General features: G+C 58.4%; 2 protein-coding genes across 4 annotated transcripts; both read left to right on the forward strand.

Moving 5' to 3' along the window:
- Nucleotides 1-1,757: 1,757 nt before the first annotated feature.
- Nucleotides 1,758-10,696, forward strand: PPM1J (protein phosphatase, Mg2+/Mn2+ dependent 1J). The gene is made up of 10 exons (XM_033080228.2): nucleotides 1,758-2,005; nucleotides 3,232-3,334; nucleotides 3,809-4,132; nucleotides 4,623-4,735; nucleotides 6,340-6,424; nucleotides 7,946-8,064; nucleotides 8,240-8,303; nucleotides 8,471-8,578; nucleotides 8,701-8,852; nucleotides 9,114-10,696. The coding sequence occupies exons 1-10, from the start codon at nucleotides 1,758-1,760 to the stop codon at nucleotides 9,259-9,261; spliced, it is 1,464 nt and encodes a 487-aa protein (XP_032936119.1). The 3' UTR covers nucleotides 9,262-10,696.
- Nucleotides 10,697-12,751: 2,055 nt separating this feature from the next.
- RHOC (ras homolog family member C) lies at nucleotides 12,752-21,460 on the forward strand. 3 transcript variants are annotated; one of them, XM_033080280.1, is made up of 6 exons: nucleotides 12,752-12,857; nucleotides 14,039-14,305; nucleotides 19,634-19,791; nucleotides 20,025-20,145; nucleotides 20,429-20,559; nucleotides 20,699-21,460. In XM_033080280.1, exons 2-6 carry the CDS (start codon nucleotides 14,284-14,286, stop codon nucleotides 20,870-20,872), a joined length of 606 nt encoding a protein of 201 aa, XP_032936171.1. In that variant the 5' UTR covers nucleotides 12,752-12,857; nucleotides 14,039-14,283; the 3' UTR covers nucleotides 20,873-21,460. The 3 variants fall into 3 exon arrangements, with proteins under 3 accessions (XP_032936171.1, XP_032936172.1, XP_032936173.1); XM_033080281.1 differs by having other exon boundaries at nucleotides 14,039-14,111; XM_033080282.1 differs by lacking the exon at nucleotides 14,039-14,305 and having other exon boundaries at nucleotides 12,767-12,857.
- Nucleotides 21,461-21,515: the final 55 nt, after the last annotated feature.

Here is a 21,515-nt window from a genome sequence, read left to right on the forward strand (position 1 = left end):
GGATGAATAGGGGGAAATGGAGCCCTCTTTCTTGGAAAACAGTCTTTAGCACCACATTGTTTCAGGGAGCATTCCTGCAGAACGTGTTTATTTGTCAGACCATTCTTTCCATGCCGTGCTCAACACAACGGAAATAAATATCGAGCAGGGTCACAGAAGTCAGTCTGGAAACTGCCATTTCCTTCTTTCCAAGGAAAGCATCCTGGTGACTCAGCAGTACGGGGCAGACTGGCTGTCCCACAGCAGGGAGACACATTCGCTGGAGAATTTTCAGCCTTAATAACACCATGATATTGCACTCAGAACATCTAAGAGCACCCCATGCGTGACCAGCAGCTGGGCAAGGATGCTGTGAGGGAAAAGCATCAGGAGCTAAGGAGAGGACCCATGAATGCTGGACAGGAGCTAGAGGGGTGCTGGCCTCAGGCTGGAAGGGTTGGTTTGAAGGGACCTTAAAGATCACCTATTTCCAACCCCTCAGGAAGGGACTTTAAAGATAACTTCATTCCAACCCCCCACCGTGGGCAGGGACGCTGCCCAGTAGATCAGGTCCTGAAGGGCACTGAATGAGCTTTAAAGTGCACTGAAGACCTTAAATCTTGGGATTAGTAGGTGGGAATAGAGGTATCACTGAGTCACTTCTATACTGTGATAGTAATAATCTGGTACAATTTGACGATCTCTGGCTGAAGATGGCTAAAGCCTGGAGGGCTTCTCAGTGCTGCTTCTGCTTGAAACTTACAGTGCAAAAGGTCGGTGTTGACAGGAACCGGTGGTTCCTCTGTGAAACTGAGGCACTGGGACACACAAATTTTAACTAACAGCCTCAATTTTCCTTTACAGTAGGCAAGGACCGTGTTTTTTCATCAGTTTTTTTGCTGTCACAGGAGCCCACAGGCAGCGAGGTGCTGAGGTCAGGCCGTGCAAGCGATGATGTTTACGGCAACTTTTCATCCCCCAGCCAGGGAGGATGTGTTGCTGTGATCAGCTAAATCCGCATCCTGCTCACGCTGGAGCGCAGCATCCTGGGTGAAAGGGAGGGAGAGGTTCGGCTTTCAGCCCTCTCACGGTCCGTCCTTGCTCCTCCGGGCTGCTGGTTATTAATAGCCCGGAACGGCCGCGCGTGGGCCGATGAGGGCGGAGGGGGGACAAAGCGCCTGGCGCTGGACGGGAATGTCCCAACCTCTGCTGGAGCCTTGGGACGATCCAGTTGGGAAACCCACCTCGGGAAGATTTTCCCAGAGCATTTTCTGCGCCGGGATGGCTCCACCCGGCTGCGGGATAGCGGCGGGGTTCATGGCCCGGGAGGGCTCGTTCTCCGCTGCCTGCGGGATAACAGCGGGGTTCCTGACCCGGGAGGGCTCGTTCTCCCTGCCTGCGGGATAACAGCGGGGTTCATGGCCCGGGAGGGCTCGTTCTCCCTGCCTGCGGGATAAAAGCGGTGGGGTTCATGGCCCGGGAGGGCTCGTTCTCCGCTGCCTGCGGGATAACAGCCGTGGGGTTCATGGCCCGGGAGGGCTCGTTCTCCGCTGCCTGCGGGATAACAGCGGGGTTCCTGACCCGGGAGGGCTCGTTCCCCGCTGCCTGCGGGACAGCGGCGGGCGATGCGCGTACGCGCTGCGGCGCTCAGCTGCCGCGCCTGGTTCCCCCCCCAGCCCGCACCGCGGCGGGGCGGGAGGCGGGGCCGGGCGGCGGGCTCGGCTCGGCTCGGCTCGGCTCGGCTCGGTTTGGCCCCGCTCGGTTTGGCCGGGCTCGGGATGCTGCTGCGGGTGCGCGCTGCCGTGGCGCAGCTGGCGGCGGGGCTGGGCGCGCAGCCCCCCGCGGAACCCCGGGGCGGCGGGGCCGGGGCGGGCCGGGGATCGCCGCCGCCAGCCGCGTTCTGCCGGCCGGCCTTCCTGCAGCTGACTCCCGAGGAGCTGCGCCGCGCCGATGACCACACGGGGCGGGCGGTGCAGAGCCCCCGCGACAGCCGATGCCGCCTGCCCTGGAGCACGGGCTACGCAGAGTGAGCGGGGCCGGAGCGGGGCCGGAGCGGGGCGGAGGTTTGCAGCCCGGGGAGGGCAGGATGGCACCGCTCGGCGCTGAAGCGGGGACCTTGGGGACGAAAGTGGGTCGCGGCGGGTGGTGAGCTGCGTCTGTCCCTTTTCCAGGCACAGCAGTGAGGAGCGGGCGCAGTGGATGCCCGTGATGGGAGAGCATCAGCGAGGGGCTGTGCTCTTACCCATTCCCGAGGCGTTTAGGCTCTTCTGTACGTTTTGTTTTCTGCGCTTTCTGCGCAACACTCGCTGTCACCGATGGGTACCGAGGGCGAAGGAGCTGCGGCACCTCTGGCAGGACTCGGGGGAAGCAGGGAGCTGGGAGCTGGGGCTTTCTCGGCAGTGAGACTGCTTAAGACTTCCCCTTCAAGGTCCTGATTGTCTTCTTCTTTCACTAGCTGCGAGTTTCAGCCCTAACTGAAAGCGGGCAGGAAGGTCAGACTTTGAAGGCTTTTGCTGCTTAGTGCTGCCAGCCCACTCCCGCATCCCTTCCTCGAGCTGATCTTCCCGATATCCCAGAGAGCTTTATGAGATGATTTGCTCCTGGAGATAGTGGGGTAGGAGTACACAGAGTGAAAAAATCCCCTTTCCGGTGTCCCAAGAGTTCTTTCTGCAAACCACTTGGAAAGTCTGCCCAAAGAAAAATCACCCTGCTGTGTTTACAGCTTCTTCCTGTGAGCAGGTTCTGCAATCTAGACCTGAAATCTGCTATGTCAGCACGGGCTGGGAAAAGTCAGGGTGAATCTTTTGCAAAACTTCTGCCGGTCTCATCATCACCTTCTCCCCTCCTTCCCTGAGCCCCCTGCTCCCCCCAAGAGAGGATGTGACATGGGTGAGGCTATCATTCTCTCTGTGTCCCCTGGGGGTGTATATTTGAGGCTAATGCAGGTTTTGGGGCAATTATTCTGCCTGGGGCAGTGTAGGGACCTTTAGCAAACCCAGTTTATTTCTGGTCACCTCCCTTGGTAGGTGTGTGGACAACTGCTCCCCCCTGGACCCAGCTGGGATCGACCCACACAACTGGTCTGGGACAGCTGGGACAGGACAGGAGCACCTGTGCAGGGCATCCCTGGCATCTCTGGGGACATGGGGACACGAGTGGAGGGTTGGGGTGGGGGGAAGAGGTGCTGTGAGATGGCGTTGGCTGAACATGATGTGAAAGAAAGGGCCTTGACACCTTTTTTCCTCCTGGCAGGGTGATAAATGCAGGGAAGAGCCAGCACAACGAGGACCAGGCGTGCTGTGAGGTGGTGTTTGTGGAGCAGAGGTCCAGGGAAGGCAGCGGGGAGCTGGATGGGGTGAGAGCTGTGGTGGTTCACAAACGGGGACACAACAGAGATGGTGCCCAGCAGCAGGGCATGAGATGGGACACGTGGCAATGTGTGCACACTGGGGATTCCCTCGGTTCCTGGCCCTTCTCTCTGCCTGCTCCTGCCATCCTCCACCCCCATGTCCCTACCCCAGGGCTGGCTGGCCCTGGGACACCGGTGGCCCACGTGCCCTGGGAGGCTGCAGAGGTGGCTGCTGTGCTGGTGCCCTGGTGCCTCCCCTTCGGAGGCTGCTGGAGGCAGAGGTGTCTGAGGCTGGGCTGGGCTCCAGCCGGGGATCAGCTGTGTCCAGACACCCTTGGTCAGCTCCCACACTGCTGCTGCCTGCACCGAGACCTGTGAGACCCGTGCCACCGTCCTCAGCTTGTGGCCCCAGCTGCTCTGAATTCCCCATCCTGTCTGCTTTCTTGTAGACTCATTTAACCTTCCCTCTTCTCCCTGCAGGGCAGGAAAGGTTTTTATTTCCACTACTGGGCCTTGTTTGATGGCCATGCAGGCAGTGGTGCTGCTGTCATGGCATCTGAGAGGCTCCACCTGCACATCTGTGAGCAGCTCCGGGACCTGGTGGAGATCCTGCAGGACCCCTCCCCACCTCCCATCTGCCTCCCACCCGACACAAGGACGGGTTCTGCAGATCCCAACCAGGTGTCATACGCGGAGGATGGTGGGGAGGTCCCGAACGATGCTGTGCCACGGTTTCACCTGGAGAAAGCAGTGTCCCATGAGAGCCTGGTGATTGGTGCCATTGAGAACGCCTTCAAGCACATGGTGAGGATCCTCTGCTGGGGCATCGCCCAGCCCATCCCCTGGGAGCACCTCTTTGCTGTCTGTGCCTGCATCAGCTTGACCCTCTGGCAAAAGGCAGCTCTGCAGCAAGGAGGGACTGCAGGGAGGGCTCCAAGCACAATGATCTCAGAGAGGGCTCTGTGATGTTCTGCATTTTGAGCTCTCAGACTGCAGAGGCTCTGGGCTCCAGGCCTGTCTGGGTGCAGAAAGCTTCATTACACTTTGTTCCAGGAGGTGCACCTGCTCCCCTCCTGTCTTGCTCTTTCCTGCTTGTCCCACTGCCCCAGAGAAGCCACATCCCTGGCTGCCCCACAAGAGCCCTGGCCCTCCGAGCCCTACAGCCACTCCATGGCTGTGTGGGGAAAGGTGCCCTGGCTGGTCACTGCTTCCCACCTGGAGCTGAGGTGCTGCTGGAGCAGACAGGTGCTGTTTGGGGCTGCCCACCTATCCTGCAGCCTCTCTGTCTCCCCAGGACGACCAGATCGAGCAGGAGCGGGCGTCCCAGCACCTTGCTGGGGGGTGCTGTGCCCTGGCTGCCATCTACCTCATGGGCAAGTTCTACGTGGCCAACGCTGGTGACAGCAGGTACAGCCCCACAGGGCAGCCCTCACCTTTGCTCAGTGCCTGGGGACATCCCAGCAGAGTGGGGTGGTGGCAGAGGGATGGCTGGTGAGGAACACCCAGCTCCAGCCCTGTCTAGGGGAGGGTGAAGGTGGCAGAACTGGGCAGAGTCATTTCCTGCCTGCTCCATGCCCTGGGGACAGTGTACCCTGCTGTGATCTCTGTTTGCCAGGTGCACACATAGGGCTGTGAAATTGCCTCCCAAAATCTGGGATGTGCTCCCTTCCTTCCTAACAACATCCTCTCTGCTGCCCAGACTCTCTGGATCACACCCTGGCCCCTGCTGCTGGCACTGGCCTGGGCTGCAGGTTCGAGAGTGGAAATTGCACTCAGCAGAGCTTTCAAAAATGTGCAAGTCATTTCAGAGTACGCTTCATACCAGTGACCTGTTTCAGGAGAAGGACACAAATCTATGTGCAGACAAGTGCAGTGGGAGCTTGGAGCCCACGAATTTGTGTGTTGCCAGGTGTGTTTCCAGGGATGGGCTGAACTGCACGTGTGTGCCCCCACACCCCCAAGCAATGGCAGGAGGGCAGGTCCACCTTACACTAAAGGTGACACTGCAGGTGAGGCTGGTTTGAACTGCCTTGTATTTATCATTGGGCCAAAGAAGGGTTTGGGTAGGAAAGGACCTTAAAGCTCATCTTGTTACTCCCTGCTGTTTGCAGACACATTCCACTAGACCAGGTTGTTCCAAGCCCTGTCCGACCTGGCCTTGAACATTTCCAAGAATGGGGCAGCTGCAGTTGCTCTGGGTATTTACTGCAGGTGACCTTGTCCTCAGCAATGTCAGACCAGCAAATACAGGCTCTGGTCAATTTTCTGAGGCTGGATGTGCTTCCAGCTTTGGGACAGAGAAGAAGGAGATCCCTCATCTCTCTGCTTTTGGGTGCAGGTCCCCCTCCGTGGCAGCAGGATGTCAGCATGGAGGGAGGGGTCCTGGGGCTGTAACTGTGCCTCTGGGTAACAATCTGTGTTGCCTTCTCAAGCATCAGACGCTGCCAGAGCCCAACTCAGCCTGGCCTTACATCATTGGAGGAGACTCACAGCCACCAGAGTTGGAGATCCTTGGGCCTACCATGGCATCCAGAAACATGCCATAATCAGACCCTTATGTTTTTTGAGACATTGAACTCTAAGAGCAGCCCCAGCAGCAGTGCTGCTGACAGTGCTGGTGTGGGATGGGCACGTGCACCTGTGTCCTGCTGCAGGCAATTTCTGCCTCTGCTGTGTGCAGCTCCCTTCTAAAGGAGGGTGTCCCACCTTTGGGCTGCTCCTTTTCTAACCATTTCCTGTCCTTTGATTTGGTCTACTTCATTCCTCTCTGCCCCATGCTTCTGTGCCATTTCCCCTTCCTTCCTGCCCCTCTCCTGCACAGGAGGGAGGTGTGCTGTGCCCTGCCCGGGAGCAGTGAATCCAGGAGGCAGCCCTCACCTCAGGCTGGGAAAAGGGTGGGGAGCAGAGGGGAAGGCTTGCACCACTCCTGGGAACCAGCCCTGGAGATCCAGGCTCAGCTCCTCTGCCCAGTCTCCTTCTCTCTAATCTCATCCTTCCATGTTTCATTGCAGGGCCATTATCATCCGTAATGGGGAAATCATTCCAATGTCCAGGGAGTTTACTCCAGAGACAGAGAGGCAGAGGCTGCAGTTTTTAGTAAGAAAGACCTTTCTTCTAACCTCATTCCTGCTGAAACACCTCCTGGCCTCTTCCCAGTCCCCTGTGCTGCCTGCTGGGCTGCTGCCACGGTGGGTTCTGGACCCCAGGGCAGCCCCGTGGCTGGGACCTGCTGTTGGCACTTGTCCATCCCAGACTGCTGCCTGGGATGGGAAGAGGCACTGAGATGCAGAGAGCTGGCATGGGGGCATCTTGTGTCTGGCAGAGCCCTGGTTTGCTGTGGGCTCAGTGAGGGTCTGTGGCTGCGAGCCTGGCGCAGACAGGACGTGGAGAGCCCAGCTTTTGGCATGGGGCTGGATTGACACATTTGCATGGGGCCAGTTTGGTCCATCTTGTCCTGCTGCTGTTCAGGGAACAGGGAGCATCCCCTGCCTGGGCTGCTGTGACCTGGAGGAGTGTGGGTCTCCATCCACTGTGCTCCCTCTCACTGTCAGAGCTGCTGCAGTGCCTCTGCTGATTCCGAGTTTCTTCCCTGGCTGCTCCCTGGAGAGTTGGAGCTGATGTGTGCCAGCAGGTTTCTGTCTTTCACCCTGAAAGCTCCTTGTCCTTCTCCTGGATGAACCCCCTGGTGCCACCTGGGGAGACTTTTTGAGGTTATAAAGACCTCTCTGAGGGCAGCACAGGGGAGGAGGAGTTTGTTTTGGAGAAGGTCTCACTGGCTGAAATTTCCTGGCTTGCAATGTACTTGGAAAAACACTGAGGCGTTTTCCCTTGAATCTATTTTTGAATGCCCGAGAAGAGGAAACTGCTGTGATCAGAATCCTCTTCAGCTGTGCAGGGCACAGGCTGGGACAGGCACACACTGCTCTGCCACATAATGCTGAGGCTGTGCTCAGGGCTCCCCCAGAGTGGGCTGGGGGTCTCCTTGCCTCTGCACCAAACCCCTGTCACCCGCTCTTCCCAAAGGATCTCCTTTTCTCTTCCTGCTTTTCTTTCCCCTTCAGCACTTTGCAGCACTCCCTGTTCCCGGTCTCCTCCACACTGTGCTCCATGAGGGCTTGGGGCTGCCCTGGGCTGGGTTCTGTGCTGCTGCTCATTCCTTGTCACACTCACAGCTGGGACACTGTTTCAGAATAAACCCATCACTCTTTTCCTTGGGTGAGTGCCATGCCCTGCGCTGAGCCCGGCATCCTGGGAGGTTTGCAGCTATGACTCCTTCTGGGTAAATTCCAGCTTCTCCTGGAATTTGCTGGGGTTTGATTGTTTGATCCCTTTTGGAGATCTTTATTTCCCAAAACCCTCTTTGCAAAAGCTTCACCTTCTTGCTGAGTGCTGGCATGGCTGTCCTCAGCTCCAGTTTCCCCTCTGGCTTAGCACAGGTGGGTGGTTTGAAGCTGCTTTACCAGCACCTATTCAAGTGGCTCCAGAGCAGCCGGTGTTATCCCACCACGGAATGTTGTAGCCAAAGTCCCGATGGATGTGGATCCTGATCTGGGCAGGGCTGGATCCACAGATCTCGCTCTCCCAGCCCTGTGGCTGAGCTGACACTTCTTCCTGCAGGCATTGCTGAGGCCCGAGCTGCTGGGGAAGGAGTTCACCCACCTGGAGTTCCCCCGCAGGATCCAGCCCAAGGAGCTGGGGAAGAAGATGCTCTACAGGGACCAGAACATGAATGGCTGGTAACCCCCAACCCGCCAGTGGCACTGGGGCCCTGCTGTGGTGGCTGCTCAGCCGTGCCATCCCATCCACGGGGCAGGGGGCTCTGGCACACTGGGTACCCAGGTCCCAAGTGGTCAGCAGAGGTGCTGGAAGCCTTCACCTGCTGACACCTTGTCTCTGGCTTATTTTAACCAGGGCTTACAAAAAGATAGAAGAGGATGACCTGAAGTTTCCACTTATCTTTGGGGAAGGCAAAAAGGTAAAGTACTGTGACAGAAATTTGGCAGGGGTTGTCTCCTGCCTGTTCGCACTGTTTTAGGGGATTTAATCCCATTGTTGGTAGTGTTGTCATCACCAGTTCTCAGCAGGGAATGGAGCTGGAGATAAAGCTGCTGAAAGTTCTCTTTTGATTCCACCACTCACCAGGCTCGGATGATGGCCACAATTGGGGTTACGAGAGGCCTGGGAGACCACGACCTCAAAGTGTTCAGCTCCAACATCCACATCAAGCCTTTCCTGTCCTGCTTCCCTGAGGTAAGCCTGGCTTCCAGCTGCTTTGCCCCAGGGGCTCCTGCAGTGGCCAGATCCACGATGTGCCCAGTGCAGCAGGAGCCCTCTCTGCCTCTCACCCTTGCATCTCGCCCTGCTGCCTGCAGGTCAGGGTTTACGACCTCACGCAGTACGAGCACTGCCCTGACGATGTCCTGGTGCTGGGCACCGACGGGCTCTGGGATGTCACCAATGACAAGGAGGTGGCTGGTGTGGTGATGGAGGTGCTGACGAGCTACGAGCCCAACGACCCGTGCAGGTGAGCTGCAAGTGGGCAGGGGGACAGGCGTGTTGTGAACTCCACCGCCTCCCCTTGGCCTGGCTCCTCGGAGCGCTGTGGCTGCACATCCCTCTGGGCTCCAGAGCGTGCATTGCTCCCCTGGATGTGCATGTCTGAGCCTGGATCTCTCCAAAGGACCCTTTCCTGCACTTCTGGCTGCCCTAGCTTCTCCCTCCTTGCCAGGATGCTGCCTCAGGGGGTCTGGGGTCGCTGCTGAGTCGTTCTCTGCTGTGCCTCCAGGTACACCATGGTGGCCCAGGAGCTGGTGGTGCGATCACGGGGGGTGCTGAAGGAGCGGGGCTGGCGGCTGGCAAACGACAAGCTGGGCTCTGGTGATGACATCTCTGTTTTTGTGATCCCCCTGGGTGGTCCTGGCAACTACACATGATGCTGAATGAGCCTGGGGCAGCAGGGCTCGCCTTGCCTGGATGGAGAGGAGTGGGACACTGGCGCTGCCTCTAGGCGCTTGTTTTTTGAGCCAACTACAAGAAGAGTAATAAACCTGGAGCCTCAGTCTGTGCTCCTGTGCAGAGCATCCTCCTCCACCTGCTGCCATCCCAGTCCCAGGTGGAGGCAGAGAGGCTTTGGACAGAGAGTGAGCACTGGGGCTGAGGGATGTTTTTATGCTGCTACTTTGTCAATGCTGTGAGAAGCCTGAAGGCTCCTTGGCTCCTCAGCATATCCTTTTCCTCTTGCCATGCTGTGCTGACTGCAGCCCTGTGTGGCAGCTGTGGGGCTGCTGGGGTGCTCATTCCTGCAGCAGTCACCGCAACTCCTGCCCTGTGATGCTTTGGCCAGTGACACTGAAGCTGCTGCTGGAGCTGGGAGCTGGGGATGTGACTGGGAGTAAAGCCCCACAAGCAGCTGGGCAATGCTCAGCACGGCACAGGTCCAGTTGTGGCCCCACAAAGGTCATCCCAGACTTGTGCTCCCAGTTTTCAGCCCCTCACACCTCCATTCCATCATGGACCTTGTCTCAGTCTCCAGTCCAGGAGAATGGAGCAGTGACCCAGCCCTGCCATGCACCCAGAGCCCTGAGGAGGGATAAGCCATTGCACTGGCACTGGCTGTGCCACAGGTTCCAGCCCCTTCCTTTCATGCCTTGGATCACTGCAGTGCTTCTGGAGCCAATTATTTATTAACTGGAGAGCTGAGCTGGAAGATGTCTAAATCCTTTCTTGGTATGCAGCCTATGGATGTATGTCTATATTTTGGAGTGGTTCTGAGTTAGCAGCCTCACACAGAGCAATCCTATTCAGGTGAGCTTAACAGCTTAACTGCACTGGATCTGCTTAGCACAGCGCTGGGAACCCACAGGAAAAGCAGCTTGGTGTGACCAGGGCAGGGAAAGACAATGCCCCCGTTCTCCTTGGTGATCTCAGAACTGCTGCAGAGGGGAGCTGGAGCAGTTGATCTCTGCACAGAATTTTTGCATCACACATGTCTCTTGACCTGGAGCATTCATTTCCCAGACATCTGAGTGTTGCATCCTCCAAAACTGTGAGGGATTGTTCCATTCTGACGATGTGTGGGGATGGGGAGGGCTGGGCCATGGTCTCTTGTTTGGGAAAGGCTCTGTGGTACCAGTAGTTTGTGTCCTGTCATTGGGTGCAGGCAACTCTTGTCAAGTGTCACCTCTGGTGAAGGTTGTTTGTCTGCTGGGGACATGTAGACAAACTGGGTGCACATAATGGAGAGTGGAAGTTATGCACAAGATTTGAACCTGTTGGCATCCATGCTGAAGGGAGCAGGGAGTGGTGCTGGGGCCGGGAGCTTGTCCTTGTGTAGCACTGTGTGTTTAAATAAAGATTTTGCCACTCACAGTCCTACTTCAGCCTTCCCTTGCAGAGCTCCTGCAAAGAAGACTTACCGAAAAGCCAATTAGTTCTGATTAATTTATGTAGGCAGGCAGAGAGGCCTGCGCAGAGCCATGTGAGCCGCTGTCCATCTGCCCTTGGCACTGGTGAGAGCCCGTGGAGTGTCCACCCATGGCACTGGGAGCACTGGTGTGCTGCCAGCCTCAGCATGGTGCTGTCCTGGACCCCTGGCCCTGGCTGGGAGGCAGCAGCAACGGGCTCTGGTGTGAACAGGAACATTGCCCACGGAATAGAGAAAAGGCAAATGGTTTTCCTGTCCCTGGGGGAGGGAGTGGGGCAGGCTGTGGCTCCGAGGAATGTGACTGTCCCAGGCACCCAAGCAGGAGCTGCTTCTGCCTCGAGGGCGGGCTGCCTGCTGCAAGCATCCCTGCTGTCCTACGCCCCTCTGGCAGCGTCTGGTACCCCGATACTCCTGATGCTCTCTTCACACTTGTTTGCACAGCCTTGTTGCCCTAGCACATTCCTTTTCATGCTGGTGCCTGAGAACTGGCTCTGCTTTTCCAGGTCACTGCCCGGCTGTTGGGTAAGGCAAGGAGGCAGAGGCTGCTGCATTTAAAGCTTCCTCTGTGGTTCCCTTTTTTACTAAGGAAACATTTCCTTTGGAACAAACTCCTGGCCTGGGGCTTGATAAATTAAGAAAAATTGTCTGCAAGCCCTTAAAATAGCAGCGGTTTATGAGCCTGGGTCTGGGCCAGGCTCCTGGGGCTGCCTTTCCCTGGCTGAGGGACTGGAACTCTGCCCTGCAGCTGGATGTCACGGGGAGAGCAGCCCGGTCCTCCCTCCCTCCCGCGGTGGGCACGGCGAGCCGGAGCTCTGGGGGCTCTGGGGGCACCTGAATGCGGGCACAGCACGGCACAGCCCCCTCCTGCCAGGCTGTGCAGGGACCCTGGGGACAAGGCGTGTCCCTCAGCCCCCCGTGCCTGTCACAGCGCCGGGGGTCTCACCTGGCACCGGGGGTTTGAGGCAGCTCTGCCCCTCCCGGGGGCTCGGGCCGCCCCCTCCCCACCCGGCCTCGGGAACCTGGACCTGGGATCGCCCTGGGGGCGGCCAGGGGCTCCGCGGGGAACACGGGGGGGTCCCGGAGCTGGGCGGGGGCGGCGCTGCAAGGGGCTCGGCTCGGCTCGGCTCGGCTCGGCTCGGCTCGGCTCGGCTCGGCTCGGCATGGCATGGCACAGTGCGGTATGGCACGGCTCGGCTCGGCTCGGCTCGGCACAGCCCCGCACGGCTCGGCACAGCCCCGCACGGCTCGGCACAGCCCATCACGGCTCGGCACAGCCCATCACAGCCCGGCACAGCCCCGCACGGCTCGGCACGGCCCCGCACGGCTCGGCACGGCCCATCACAGCCCGGCACAGCCCCGCACGGCTCGGCACGGCCCCGCATGGCTCGGCACAGCCCATCACGGCTCGGCACAGCCCATCACGGCTCGGCACGGCCCATCACGGCTCGGCACAGCCCATCACAGCCCGGCACAGCCCATCACGGCTCGGCACAGCCCATCACAGCCCATCACGGCTCGGCACAGCCCATCACAGCCCGGCACAGCCCATCACGGCTCGGCACAGCCCATCACAGCCCATCACGGCTCGGCACAGCCCATCACAGCCCGGCACAGCCCATCACAGCCCATCACGGCTCGGCACAGCCCATCACAGCCCGGCACAGCCCCGCACGGCTCGGCACAGCCCATCACAGCCCGGCACAGCCCATCACGGCTCGGCACGGCCCATCACGGCTCGGCACAGCCCATCACAGCCCATCACGGCTCGGCACAGCCCATCACAGCCCGGCACAGCCCATCACAGCCCATCACGGCTCGGCACAGCCCATCACAGCCCGGCACAGCCCCGCACGGCTCGGCACAGCCCATCACAGCCCGGCACAGCCCATCACGGCTCGGCACGGCCCATCACGGCTCGGCACAGCCCCGCACGGCTCGGCACGGCCCCGCGGTCCCGCTCCGCCCTTGGCACGGCCCCGCACGGGGCGGTGCCCGCGGAGAGCAGGCGGCTCCGGAGCGGGAGCGGGATCGGGAGCGGGCTGTGGAACGGGAGAGCCGCCGGAGCAAGAGCAGGAGCAGGAGCGGGACGGGCAGCGGCGCAGAGAGGTGCGGGGTCTGGGGGAGCCGCTGGGGAGGGGGATTGGGGTCCGTGCTGGAGGGGAGTGCTGGTGAGGAGTGGGGCCAAAGCTGGGATCTGGGGGAACTAGGTCTGGATTACTGGTTGTGTTTGGGTCTAAGTCAGCGGCGGAGAAGCAGGGCTTGATGGTTACTGGTGGTGCTTGGGGGAACTGGGGTCAGGGTTTACTCGTAGGGTTTGGAGAGGTTGAGATCTGGGGTTACTAGCGGGATGTGGGGTCACTGGTTCTGGTTTGGTGTGGGCTCAAAGTGGGGTTCCTGGGGTGTGGGGTCAGCGCAGGGTGGGGGAATGGTCCCGGCCGGGTGCTGGGTGGGGTGGGTGTGCCTGGGGTGGGGTGGGGGAGCCTGGGTGTGGTGAGGGATGGCTGAGCTGACCCTCAGTTACTGCAGGTTGTCACCCTTGAGGGTGGCCTCGGGCTGCGGGTCCCAGCTCGCGGTTTCTCCCAGGCAGTGTCTGACCTGGGATGGGAGCCTGGGGGCTGCTGCCCCATCCCACATCCCCTTCCCACAGCCCCCACTCCAGCAGTGTCCCTCCCCATGCACAGCCTTGCTCATGGAGCGGCCACTCTCTGTTTTCTTCAGAAAAAGGAAAAAAAGTTCCCTTTCCTTACTGCTGAGCTCATTCTTAAACATTTATATTAGGGGGGCTTGCGGGGAGGGGAAATAATTGTGTAATGTCTTAGGAGCAGGGGAGCATTCCAAAAGCATGACTGCGTGGCCTTTTCCAGCGCTCGCAGTCTGGCAGCCAAGTCTCTCAGTGGCCGCCAAGCTCCCTAAAGCCAGCCCAGCCTCTCAGCAGCCTCGGGAGAAGGGAGCGTGATCCCTGGGTGCGGGGTGGGCTGGGGGCAGGGGCCTGGCTGAGCCCCCCAGGCTGACATCCCCGGGAAAGTGTTCCAGTCGGGAGCTGGGGGCTGGCGGTGGTGGATTGGCTGGCTGTGTGTCATGGGGACCAGTTGCACTTTGTTTCTATTTCGCCAAGTGCTCTTGGTGTCCAGACAGTTTCAGTTCATGTCCAGCTTCTCCTCCTCAGCTCAGGCAGAGACTCTGCATGAGATTTTGTGGACTTTCTCTTGCATCCAGGTTCCTGACAGCTACAGCTTCTCCAGTGAAAACATAAGTGGAAAGTAAGCCAAGTCACTGTCTTCCAACAGGTTATCAGGAGCGTTTAACCAGGCTCACCTCCCAACTTGCCGTTTGCACTGGAGAGGCGTGTTGACATGAAAAGTAAGGAATTGTATTAGCAAACACTGCTCGGCGCTGGGGCAGGCAGGCGTTGCACAAGTACAGGCATCTGCTGGGATTGTGGCATGTTATTTGGAGCTTTCAGCAAGACACTTGCGCTGCCGTGAGGCTGGGAAGGCTGTCACTACTGCAGGAGGTAAAATAAGAACATGGCATGATGTCCTTTGGAAAAGGAGGTAAGGGCAGGCAGCTTTTCCCACAATGCTCAAACACTTGTGGTTTGAGCTTTGTTTAAGCTTTCAAATTCTTCTGTTCCAAGTTCCTTTCTCTGTTCTGCTTGTGGATGGTTTTTTGTGGGATTTAGCAATGAAAATTAGCCAGTCTGGACACTCTGCTCCAGGTCTGGGTCTGCTCTGGACAGTTGCCCTTTGCCACTGGAGTGTATGTTAAGCCCAGCCTGCCTGGTTGTGCCCAAGGAATATCTCCAAAAACATGGGTAAGGTCTAAACTCGAGCACTGGGCTGAGCTCCTGTTTTGATGATCACTTGTTGTTTGGATGGAGCAGGTCTGGAGCTCTGAGGGAGGTTCCAGGCAGCTCCCTCAGGGGTACGCAGGCGTTTTCCCTGGTGCTGGCAGCAGAGGCAGGCGAGCCAGGAGGCTGGGGGCAGTGGGTGAGGGTCAGCCCTGGGCAGGGCTGAGGGCTGGAGTGCTCTGCACAAACTGCACAGCTCGGCCAGCCAAGGGGCTGGACAGGCAGGAAATTACAGAGGCTGCTTTGCCAAAGCCAACACCACTTGGATGGTCTCGAGGTGCGGAGCCCAAACTCTGCCCTGCCCATTCCATTTCCCCTTAGCATCACTGTTTGCTCCCAGCCCTTTTTGGGATTTTTTTCTGCCTTTCAACGTTAATGATTCTATGATCCTGTAGTAAGAGTCCCTCTGGGGCTTGCAGCAGTGGGTGACACTTGTCCTGCCCTGTCTTGGCCGTGGCTTTGGTGTCTCAGCAAATGAAATTCCCCTCAGTGGGCATTCCTGTGGGGTTTTAGTTTGGAAGTTTACTTACTTTATCCTCGTACCAGTGAGTCCAAACTGCTAAAACCATTTCTGTATGGTCACACCAGGCCCCACAGTACTAGGGTGTCCCTGTGGGTGTCCCTGTGGGTATCCCTGTGGGTGTCCCTGCCAAGGGCTGCTCCCAGCACAGCTCTTTGCCCCCAGCCCTGCCCAGATTTCAGAACTGTGCCTCTGGCCAGGGCTGTGATCCCTGGTGTGACCGGTCTGACCAGGGTGGGGCCATCAGCAGTGCTTGGGAATTTCTGCTTTAGAACAAAACCCCTCTGTTACCTCTAGGAAGTCGAGTCTGGCCAAGGAGGTTCATTGAAGGATTTATGTCCCTGGTTGGAGTCCTTCAAAGCATTAACATCTTTCTCTGCTATTCCTGAGTCCCCGTAGCAGACACTGGATGATGGACACATCCTGCTGCCAGAGGAATTCCCCATATCCTGCTCAGCAGGAACTTGACAATTTGAGGCACAAAGCTGGAAGAGACCAGCAACACAAGGGCTGATTTTATGGTGATGGCTTTAGAATAATTGCTTGGAAAGTCGAACAGAGCAATTTGGGGTCATGTTGCAGCTTTTTGGTGAGCTGAAGGAGATGCTCAGGATTTGGCTGCTGCTGGCAGTGGTGGCACAGATTAAACCCACAGCTGTGCCCGTGTGGGCCCAGCAGGTGCAGGGATGGGCACTGGAGCCTGTGGGGTTTGGCAGTGGGAAATGCTGGCACACAGTTGCTGCTCCCTTTTATCTCCATGGATGAGCAGGAGGCATCTCCAGCGGGGCCCTGCCAGTGCTGCTCACACCCCAGAGCTGCCAGTTTGGATTGCCAGCGTGGGCTGGGCAGCACTGGCTGTAATTTGGGGTGGCTGGCACTTGGCAGGGTTTAAAATCTCAATTTCCATGTCTGTTGTGGATGACTATGTGCTTTTAATAATTTGGCATGATGGCAGTTGTAGTAAATCTGAACTCAGATGATCATAGAATCCCAAAATGTTTTGGGTTGGAAGGGACCTTAAAGCTGATTTTGTTCCACCCCCTGCCCTGGACAGGAACCTTTTCCACTGTCCCAGGTTGCTCCAAGCCTCGTCCAACCTGGCCTTGACACTTCCACAGACGAGGCAGTCACAGCTTCTCTGGGCAGCCTGTGCCAGGGTCTCACTGTGCTCTCAGGAATAATTTCTTCTGGAAAGGGCTCTGAGGTGTCCCCAGGCTGAGCACCCCCAGCTCTCCCAGGCTGGCTCCAGAGCAGAGGGGCTCCAGCAGGTCTGTGTGGTCCCTGTGCTGTTCCCCAGGGCTGGGGCAGCTCTGCAGGTGGGGTCTCACCTGAGTGGGGCACGGGGCAGAATCCCCCCCTGCCCTGTGGGATCAGCCCTGCACACAGGGGCGTTCTGGGCTGCCAGTGAACGCTGCTGTGTCATGCTGAGCTTCTCATCCACCAGCACCCCCAAGCCCTTCCTCTCAGGGCTGCTCTCACTTAATTCTTCTGCGTTTGTACTTGGGATTTCCCTGTTTGTCTTCATTGAATTGTCTTCATGTTTTCCACTCTTTTTATCTGCTCATGATCTGGCAACAGTGCAAAGAATCCTTGTCCCAGGGACTGGCCTCATCCTGCTGAGCAATAGAGCATCCCCTGGCAAAGAAGCTCCTCTCTCCTGGAGCAGAGAGCTGCTGGCATCTGGAGTTGGTGCTGTGCCAGCTGCTGGGTGCAGGGCACAGATGGGGGCACCCAGCAGACCCCTGGGGCTCGCAGCTCTTGCAGCCTCCTTGCCCTGCTCTCCATTGCACACCAGCTCTGGATTAGTAATGGGCTATTTCTGGATGGCTCTCCTGAGTAATGGAATGAATTGTGCTGAGCTTTTGGGTGGGGACAGTGCCTCTGCCCTCTGAGTCACCGCTCGGCATCACGCCGGGCTGGGAGCCGTGCCGGGTCAGGGAGGACGCTGGAGGCCGTGGGAAGGAGCTCTGGGTGCGGTGCCTGTGCCCAGCCTGGGGCTCTGTGTCCCCCTCCCAGGGCAGGGCAGTGTCCAGCAGGAGCGGTGCCACTCGCCTTGGTTTTGGTTTCAGTCCAGTGTCTGCACTCTGGGCACGGGCAGGTCCTGGTGCTCGTCTGGGAGCGGGTGTTTGTGTCCTTGGGCATCTGCTGCTCCTTGGCTGCAGGTGTCATCTCCTGGTGCTGGGGGTTGGATACTGGCACGGCCCAAACCGCCTTTGCTCTTGGAGACACGGAGTCACAGAGCAGCATGCCACGTTTTCTGTGGGCAAAGAAGCTTTGTGTCCAAGTAAACAGGCTTTTCTCTTCCTGAGCTCTCTTTTCCGTGCTGTGGACATGCTGCTGGAGAGAGGATGAGCAGACAGGAAGGATGGTTGGAACAAGGATTGGACTTGTGCATCGCAGAGGATTTTTCCAGCCTTAATGATTCTGTGGGACTGTGATTCTGGGTTTGCCTGGCCCAGCTGGGACAGGCAGGAGCAGCAGGGCATGGGGAATAGGGACAGGAGCTGTTTCCTCTCCATGCTCAGCACTTGCCTCCCTAAAAAGTGCCCCTGGTTCCTAAAAAGGGACTCTTTGGAGCACCTTTTTAGTTTATTCTCTGACTTCAGTGTTGCACAAATGTTCACACCTTCCTGTAGACGGGCTGCTCCACTGGGATGTGTGCCAGACACCAAGGATCCCAGCTGAGGACTGTCACATCCTCCCGGATGCAGCCCTTGATCCTCACTCTTCTCATCTTCTAAGTGCCACCTTTCTATTTTTATTAACAGCTCTGGAGCACTCAGCAACAATGAACTCAGCCTGTGAGCCAAAATGCTTGGAACCTACAAAGATCCTTGGCTACAGCAGGGTCTGGTCTGGGGATGGGTGAAAAATCTCTCTCTTTTGCCCAAACCTTTGGGCAGTTTGATTTGTGAAACTAGGGTGGTTTCCCGGGGTTTGTGTGACAGGGTGACCTGCCAGGCACATCGATGACACAAGCAGGTGTTTAGCCTGCCTTTGGAATGTGAGTCAGCCATTCAGGCTCATTTCTTAATCCTTCCCTTGCAGCTAACTATGATGCAGCTGGACTCCTGTTTTAGCCTTTCCCCCCTTTTCTGTTGGCACAGTGTGAGGGTGGGATCGCTGGGGCAGGGACAGGTTCCTGGCCTTTGTTAAGGCTCAGTATGAGTGCCCTGGTTAAAGGCCAGGCTTGTGGTATTCTGGCTTTCCCAAGGTGATCCCAGTGATCCTGGAGTGACCCCAGCATGATCCACTCGTGTGTGTCCTTCCCACAGGGTTTCTTCCTGTGAACCTTCCCCAGCATGGATGGCTCCTTCCGTCCTGCTGCCTGGGCAGAGGGTTGGGATGCAGCTGAGGGAGAAAGCATGGAACAACATCCCTGCCTTCAGGAGAGGTTTCTTGTACACCTGTAATTTCCCCCAGAGCAGTGTGAATTTTCAGGGATTAAACCCTGACATGTCAGCCTGTGTCATTCCCAGGATCTCTGCTGGAACAGGGAGCTGATGATGTGCTGAAGACATGCAAGGAGTGGGTCAGGCTCTTTGGACTGGGAATCTGGGGATGGAAAGGAGATTTTGGTCACAAGGCTGGGGAGGGATGTGATCCCACCATGGCTGATTTTCTCATGGCTCATCAGAAGCGGTGCCAGGCGTTTTGTGTCATTGTCCTGGCTGGTTCCCAGGCTCAGCTGCAAACCCCTTTTGAAAGTGAGGGATGCAAAGGCACAGTTTTCCTTGCAGAACTGCGTAGTTTTCCCTGGAGGCAGAAAGCCTCCTGCTTTGTGGTGTGGTTTCAGCTCTGTTTGCTGAGTGATGACTGGCAGCCTCTCCTGCTGCCAGTGCCAGTGTTGGCTCTCTTGGTTCTGTGGCAAAGGCTCCTTTTTCAGACAGGCTGGGATGGGGCCAGCCCGGTGCTGGCTGCCAGGCACACACGTCCTGCTTGCCCAGACCTCCAAGAGCTTGGCTTGGCGTGTTCCAGCTGCTGATCAGATTATTTGGGGTCTGGTGAGCGTGCTGGGGTGAAACCCAGAGCACAGTTCTGCCCTGAAGAATTTATAGTTTAAAATAAACCCAGCGTGTGCGTGCAACTCTGAGGTTGTCTAAAATCCTGGTTACCTGGGTGGTAAGCAGGTAGCACAGCAAAGCCAGGAGGGTTGGATGTCTGGGGAAGGCAGAGTGGTGTGTCACCTCCCACGAGGTCCCTGCCTGCAGCCACCAGCACTGACCACAGCTGGGATGGTTCACCCAGCCACAGCAGCAGTGCTGGGTGTAAATGGCTCCAGTCAGGCCAGAGCTTGTGGTGCCCATGAGCTGAAGTGTGTGGGAGCTGGAGGGGAGTCTGGCAGAGGGTTGGGGGAGCCTTTGTTCTGTCTGTCACTGGCCACTCACAGTGGGATGTACCCAGGTGCTTGTGTCTGGTATCTCGCAGGCTGTTGTGCACAGGAATTTGGGGGGCCAGGAGCATGAGCTGCCCGTGCTGCTCTGTCCTGCTCACCTGCTCGTGTCCCCACAGCGATGGCAGCCATCAGGAAGAAGCTGGTGATTGTGGGAGATGGTGCCTGTGGAAAGACGTGTCTGCTGATCGTGTTCAGCAAAGACCAGTTCCCCGAGGTCTACGTGCCCACCGTGTTCGAGAACTACATTGCTGACATAGAGGTGGATGGGAAGCAGGTGAGGGCTGTGGCCATTGCCATCCCGTGGTGCCATGCTGGCAGTGCCACCCCAGTGGATTGCTCTGGGTGCTTGGGTGCACCTGCAGGGCATTGAGGAGCCCCAAGGCTCCAGCATTTCTGGGTCACCCTGAACCTGCCCCAGTTTGAGGAAGAGACAGCTATACCTGAGGAAGATAAATCTGTCCCTCCTGGCCTGCAGAGCCACTGAGCCATGTCCTTCTCCGCTGTCAGGTGGAGCTGGCGCTGTGGGACACAGCAGGACAGGAGGACTACGACAGGCTGCGGCCGCTCTCGTACCCGGACACAGACGTGATCCTCATGTGCTTTTCCATCGACAGCCCGGACAGCCTCGGTAGGGACCGGGGGCTCCCACAGGACTGGGTGCTGCTGCTGAGCCCCCTGGGTCTGGGAAACCCCCACGCTGCCCCTCGAGGATCCAGAGCCTCCCCTTCATCCCCTGGCTGTGTGTGCACTTCAGGGAGGTGCTGGGAACTTGCTGGCTGGGTGTGGTGGGAGAGGAGGATGCTGTGGGGCGAGCTCTCCCTGCTCCAGCGGGAAAAGCTTGGGGCTGGTTGCTGTGAGGAGGCTGTGGGGTAGCAGCCCCTCAGCTCATAGGATTCCGTGTGTGCTTGTAGAGAACATCCCTGAGAAGTGGACACCGGAGGTGAAGCACTTCTGCCCCAGTGTGCCCATCATCCTGGTGGGGAACAAGAAGGACCTGCGGAACGACGAGCACACGCGGCGGGAGCTGGCCAAGATGAAGCAGGTGGGGACAGCCCCGGGTGCCCCAGCCAGCAATCCACCTCTGCCCGTGCCAGAGCCTGGCTGGAAGGGCTGCACGCCCCGAGGGCAGTCGCTGTTGTGTTCTGGCAATGTTTCCAAACGCTGTTTTTACTGCTTCCTAGGAGCCGGTGAAGCCAGAGGAGGGAAGGGACATGGCCAACAGGATCAATGCCTTTGGGTACCTCGAGTGCTCGGCCAAGACGAAGGAGGGGGTGCGGGAGGTGTTCGAGATGGCCACGCGCGCCGGCCTGCAGGTGCGCAAGAGCAAGAGGCGCAGAGGCTGCCCGCTGCTGTGAGCGGCCCCGGCGCCGTGCCCTGCCGGGGAGGGAGCGCTGACAGCCCGGCCAGCACCTCCTGGTGCCGCTACCTGCCCCGAGCCCTTTGCACCAGAGCTGCCACCCACGCCCGCGGGGTGTCCCTGTGCCGTGAGGGGCCAGTGCCTTCAGAACCTGCTGCTCTCCGTGGGCCGGCTGCTCCTGTTGCTCTCCGTGCCCCCTGGTTTGTACTGAGCTCCCTGGTTTGCCTTTCCCGTGGGCATTGCTGGGGTGTTTGCTCTCCTCGCCCAGCTCTGGGCAGGTGCCACAGAGGCAGGAGGTGCCGGTCACAGCTCACGTGCGGGCTCTGCCAGGCCCTTGGTGTGCTTTGCCCGCTCTCCTTGCCCGTGCAGGCAGCACACAGCAGCCTCACAGACTCGCCCAGGCAGCCTTAGCCCTGTCTGTGAGCAGAGCTGGGCTCAGCTGCTGCCAGGAGCTCTCCTCCGGGACGTGTGCCCAGCTCTGCCGGTGCCGCCGCCTCCGAGTCTGCCTCGGTCACGGACTTGGCAGCACTAAACCCAACTGCATAATTGGGAGAATAAATGCAAACTGGTATTTTAGTAATTGTAACTTTGCTTGTGTGGTGTTGTTCTGGCTCTCCTTTGTGCCCCTCGCTGCTCCAGGC

Source organism: Catharus ustulatus, chromosome 25, assembly GCF_009819885.2.
Source record: "Catharus ustulatus isolate bCatUst1 chromosome 25, bCatUst1.pri.v2, whole genome shotgun sequence".
Classification (NCBI taxonomy): Eukaryota; Metazoa; Chordata; class Aves; order Passeriformes; family Turdidae; genus Catharus; species Catharus ustulatus.